The following is a 5,736-nucleotide window of genomic DNA, read 5'->3' as shown; positions in this document are numbered from 1 at the left end:
TCCCAACCGTACGTGTGTTGAACGCGGAGGTGCTGTCCGTTCGGCACTTGGTCATCGGTGATTTGGATCACGTCGAGTACGACTCCATCAACTCCGTTCTCTTGAACGCTTCCGCGCGCGATCTACAAGGGCATGCAGATGCACTCCTCTCTCCCTCGTTGCTAGATGACTCCATAGATTGATCTTGGTGATGCGTAGAAAATTTTAAAATTCTGTTACGTTCCCCAACAGATGCTCCTGTTGGATGTATCATGTATGGAGCCTTTGGCATGATGGATGCTAGTACTAATCTCAGAATGTAGTTTGTATGTAGCCCTGGCATGGATGCTAGTACTAATCTCAGAATGTCCAATTAGGTTTCCTATTGTCTGACTGCCTATGGCAAGAAACCTTACTGTGTTACTGAGAATTTGGGGGTTATAACTGCATCATGGAATGTCCAATATATATTTGGGTATTGGAAACTGCATGAGGTTGGAGTTAGCAGAGCACCTGAGCTGGGGAGTGGAGTAGTTCAAACTTGACAATCCGACTGCCACTTGCTCTGTTGTGCTCTCGCGCCCGAGCTCGCCTTTGTCTGGGGTGTCGCACCAGGGGCGCCGCACACCAAGGCATGCCCCGGCAGCACATTCACTGGAGGGAGCATCAGGCTGCCGCTCAGCAGGCCACCGCAGGATGTCGTCTGCCTATTTGGCCTGACCATCTGCGACGTGGCTGTCCCGCGTGTGTTCGCCACCCCAACGTGGTTGTCCCGCGTGTGTTCGCCATCGTGGTCGTTGCCAGCGTTGGGTTCACCACTCAAGATGGAATTTGTTAGTGGCAACAAATCAAAGCAGAGGAATTTCTTCTAAACCTCTCCAACTGTCTGTATATAGTACTCCTATATGTGACACTGAGAAAGTTTCAGGAAAAACAGAAATCTGAAAATAAGCGAGATGATTAACTACATTCATTAATCCAATCCGAAACCGACCGACAAATATACTTGAGGTGAATATATTGACAAGAACACAATTCGATCATAGCCACGACATCAAACAAGGACGGAAAATTTATTCGTGAACAATATTGGTTCACTTCACCAGGTGACAGTTTCCTACTTGTAGCTACTGCTTGTGCTGCTGCTACTTGCTAACCAACCATTTGTACCATAAACTCGACAGCATCCCGAAAGACGCCTTTCCGGAGCTCTCATTTGGCGGATCTGATGAGCTCCTCGCTGAACTCCCAGAGTTGCTTTGCCAAGGCGTCACTCTTCGCGTGCGCGCTCGTCTTCTCCTCGTTGCAGTCGGCAAAGTATTTGCCTGTCATCCCCTTCAGCTGAGGGTTGAGGCCTACGTAGCAAGTAGTTGCCGCTCCCTGCAAGAAAAAAACACGAAGTTCTTTGTAAGGAAGATGCTGTGTCATTGTTAGGATTAGGAATTTTGTCAAAGCCAGGAATAGATAAGAACCTGGGGTACATTCTTCCAGAACAAGTAGGTGACAACTTGAATCGCCTCTGCAAATGAAAACAGAATAAATAAATTATAACGTCGTGGGGACATAAAGCTTGACGTTTGAGAAATATATTCAGTCATATGAAAGGATGAGCCTAAGTGCTTAGTGCTTACTCATGAGAGCAAAGGAATGCCTCATCAAATTGGTCATGATCAATCCAGGATGAACGCAATTAACTGTGATGTTAGCTCCTTCCTCCTGTGTAAGTACAGCACATTATTCATGGTGCATCAGAATGGAACACCTAGCTGGCAGTAAAGAATTTAATACCTACAAGCTAGATCAATAGGTCTAATAGAAAAATCACTGTCCTCGTTGAAAGCTACTAAAAGGCTAAACCGCTGCGTTATTATGGTGATGATAACTAATAACAGTTTTAGCAATACAAATCAAGATAAGCAAGGGTATTATAACCTAGGTAATATCTAGGCAGTTCATGAAGATCTGAAGTTATTATTTCGAAGTTTTCTCCTGATGAATGAATAAAATGAAGAGAGAAGACCAAAAATATGGAGAAAAATGATACCTTGAGCCGCCTAGAGAGCTCTTTCGCGTGCAGTATGTTTGCAAGCTTAGATTGTCCATAGGCCATTTTATCATTGTATCTGCCAATAAAAAAATACATTATTAGCAGTTGAATCGATAGTAGATTTTCTACTAAATAACCATAAGAACACATACATTTTCTTGTCATTGAGCTGATCAAACAGAATCCCCTTTGGATATGTATGGAGGTGGGCAACTGATGACAAGTTCACAATGCGACCCTCAATACCCGTAGACTTGGCAGTAGTTTTCATGTTATCAAGGAGAAGGTTGGTCAGTAGGAAGTGACCTGATTGAGCATTGGAGTGAAAGGGAAAACTATTAGTATCAGGATATCCACCATTGATTCTGTCTATTTCAAGTATTGCTGGCAGTTAGAGACTAACCAAGATGATTTGTGGCAAACTGCATCTCCACTTCGTCTTCAGACAGTTGGAAAGGACAGAACATCACACCTGCATTATTTCTGCAGAACAGAAGAATTCGGATGGCTTGATTCAGTGAAGCGTAGGCAGTGCTGGAATACACTAGCAGTGATATACAGCTACCCTAAACTGAAATTTAATGTGACACAGCAATGTACATATCAAAGAAAAGAAGGAATGATAAGAGATGAAGGGATTACATCAAGATGTTTAGAGGAAGATTCATGGAGTTGAACTGGTCAGCGAAGGCCCTGACAGACTTGAGGGAGCTAAGGTCAAGCTTCAGAACATCGACACGGGCTACTGGGTGTATCTCCATGATGCGCTTCCTTGCCTCTGATGCAGCCTCTGTGTTTCTCGCAGCAATGATGACATGGGCTCCTCTCAGGGCAAAGACTCTCGAGGTCTCTAGACCAATGCCACTAGATCCTCCTGAAAGATATCAGAATTGCGGCTTTCAGTAAAAAACATAAATAGATCTTGGAAACATGTTATAAAATGTGATTAACTCAAAAAGATTGATTTTATCACAGGCTTGGTGGCAATGTACTGATGGCATTAGTAAATGCCCATAACAAATTATCGCAAGTATGCATAAGCATAACCCACGCCCATGCTTTACGAATAAGCAATATTGACGCGACCCAAAACGGTTCCTCCAATTGTTCCAACACATACTAATGGAAGCTCTTGCACTCCATTAGAAGTCCCTATGTCCTGAACTTATTATTGTTTGTAAAAAACTTCCAGAAAAAGTTGTTGTAAAAACAATAGCAGAAAAGCTCCCATCAATATAACCAGACTTAGTTCTCAATGAATGTGAACACTGTAGTCTAACAACCAACCTTACAGATGTTGATAATTTTGACTTTTTCAAGTAAACATAGGAGCTTCAAAATCCTAGTGCGATGAAAAGGATAGAAGAAGATTGTCAGCTAACTGAAAGGATCGTGTCACTGCAGCATATAATCACTCTTGCTGTAGACTTCTAACAACCAACTAGCAAAAGGGACAAAAATGACAGTTTCTGCTAATTTCTACTTTTCAAGTAAACATCGGAGCTTGAAAACCATAGTGCAATGAAAAGGATAGAAGGAGATTGCCATCTAACTGAAAGGACCTCGTCACTAATGCAAAAAATCACTCCTGCGATAAACTAAAGCACATAAAAGAGAGATATAAAAATAACAAAAGTACTACGTTCCTTCCTAATCCCTAACCGTAAATTTGGTATCATCACAATACTGGCAAGAAGGGTGGGAGGTTCACAAATTGTCTGCACTACTACTTAAGACAAGTGAAAGCTTGGATCCATGGTGTGGTTTACCATGAAAACAAAATATTCATCTCAACAAAAGCAGCTAGGGATATTTGATTGATTCTTGTGAAGAGGAGAAACTGGCAGATAACACCAAATAATTCAGTATTTATTCAAAGCCACACAAAACAGTCCCCAAAAGACAGGACCCAGAAATCTAGGCTGCATACTCTCATTCTCCACATAAAAAGGCAGACTAAACCAACTTGTTCACATCAAGAGTTTGGAAAAATACAAGCAACAGCGTCCTTGCAATTGTTTGAAGAACAGATCATCGTAACATACGTCACGGTTCAGATTAAGAAAAAAGGGCAACCTGGTGCATGTAGCTCCCGCTTGCGGCCTTTCCCTACATTTCTGTAAGAGGCTGTTTCCAGGACTTGAACCCATGACCTCATGGTCACAAGGCAGCAGCTTTACCACTGCGCCAAGGCTCCCCTTCACGGTTCAGATTAAGAACAGAGCATAAATCTGAACAAAGACCAGTGCTTGTGTACGAAAAACAGTTGCGACAACAAATGTTCAGAAGTTAGTACTTCAGTACATACCCCCAAACAACAAAATCCCGGTCATAAACCCACTTCCTAACTGCTTGTCTACATAGCACAAAGAAGAGAGCAGAGCAACTCCCTGCAGAAAATATTCAGAAAGGTTGCACATGAATCTAACCGACAACATCACAGAGACTATCTGAGCATTGCACCATGAACAAAGCCAGCTAATTTGATTCACTAGTACACGGTTAGCACACCCGTCAGGCTGCAGGGATGAAAATTAATTTGATGTGAACATGAAGCTGGTACCGGTAGCGATGCTCCTGTTCTTGTGCTGACAGCGATGCATAACCAGCAGTCAGATTCAGGGCGCGTGTGCCCAAACAGGAAAGAGATCATCATCAACACATATGAGTATATGACTAAACGAAACGCCCAAAAGGTGGTGTCCCCATCACACAGCCAAGAAGATGAGGGTGAACATGTCAGGTGGCACAGCGAACGCCATTGGTGATCTGGCGGGCGGCGCAAGAGCAGGGGAGGAATCCGGCCGGTTGGGTGGGAGTGGGGTTGTGGTGGGTACCTGTGACGAGGACGGTGAGGCCGGCGGCGGAGATGCCCTCGGTGACCTGCTCCGCCGTGGAGCCCGAGCCGAACCCGCTGGCGCCCGGCTTGCCGGTGATGAGGGACAGGATGCCCATCTGGTTCTTGGGTCGAGTCCCGAAACTGCGGAACAGAATGTGAGTCCCCAATCAAGAAGAAGAAGGAGGAGGGAGAAGAAGCAGAGGAATCTTGGCGAACTCACCTGGACGGACCTGGACGGATTAGCCGATGGCGAGATTGGTTCCGGTGATGCGCGACGGAAGGGAGGGAGGAGGGCGGCGTGCAGGAGCGGGCGCAGGGGAGGAGGTTATTTATGGCCGCGGGGAGCGGTAGCAGCAGTTTGGTTGGGGAGTAGGCAGGCTACCGGCCGGAACGCAAACTCTGCAGTGAATCCGGCCGGGCCGGGACTCCTCCTACTATTGCTTACTCGATGGAACAGGTTTCCTCTCTGGATTCCCTCCCTCCCTCCCTTCTTCTTGCACGGGAAGAATATGTATGTGTGTGGTCTCTGGCAGTGGACAAAAAAACCGAATCTTCTTTTCCTTTTGGGTCGAGAGAGAGAGAGAGAGAGAGAGAAAATTGCATCTTTTTTCTTGATGGAGGAGTCTGATATCCAGAGGAGAAGAGTCCACAGTCCACACGTGTTGATCAACTCCTGCAATTTTTTTTTTGACATGAATAAGACTCTATTCTCAGATAATTGACATATCGGTCACAAATAATTGGCACCAAGCTCTTCCGGAAATCAGAGGATTTGTTGGTATATAAGAATAGTACTGTGTTTGCCTCTCGATAGCTACCTTGCAACCGTGTTGATCAACCGACGTAGTCGCAGCTTGCGACCAGATATTAC

The 5,736-nt window shown here is 44.8% G+C and overlaps 1 protein-coding gene across 3 annotated transcripts; it reads right to left on the bottom strand.

Moving 5' to 3' along the window:
• Positions 1-936: 936 nt before the first annotated feature.
• Positions 937-5,356, bottom strand: LOC119266994 (short-chain dehydrogenase TIC 32 B, chloroplastic-like). Of its 3 annotated transcripts, none has more exons than XM_037548282.1 (9): positions 5,096-5,356; positions 4,864-5,006; positions 2,669-2,900; positions 2,430-2,509; positions 2,179-2,332; positions 2,024-2,102; positions 1,611-1,695; positions 1,452-1,498; positions 937-1,359 (listed from the first exon to the last, which is right to left on the bottom strand). In XM_037548282.1, exons 2-9 carry the CDS (start codon positions 4,979-4,981, stop codon positions 1,192-1,194), a joined length of 963 nt encoding a protein of 320 aa, XP_037404179.1. In that variant the 5' UTR covers positions 4,982-5,006; positions 5,096-5,356; the 3' UTR covers positions 937-1,191. The 3 variants fall into 3 exon arrangements, with proteins under 3 accessions (XP_037404179.1, XP_037404177.1, XP_037404180.1); XM_037548280.1 differs by having other exon boundaries at positions 5,086-5,355; XM_037548283.1 differs by lacking the exons at positions 4,864-5,006; positions 5,096-5,356 and adding an exon at positions 4,103-4,673.
• Positions 5,357-5,736: the final 380 nt, after the last annotated feature.

The sequence above is a fragment of the Triticum dicoccoides genome, chromosome 3A (genome assembly GCF_002162155.2).
Source record: "Triticum dicoccoides isolate Atlit2015 ecotype Zavitan chromosome 3A, WEW_v2.0, whole genome shotgun sequence".
NCBI lineage: Eukaryota > Viridiplantae > Streptophyta > Magnoliopsida > Poales > Poaceae > Triticum > Triticum dicoccoides.
Note: the sequence above shows the minus strand (reverse complement) of the source record. Positions and strands in the feature narration are given on the sequence as shown.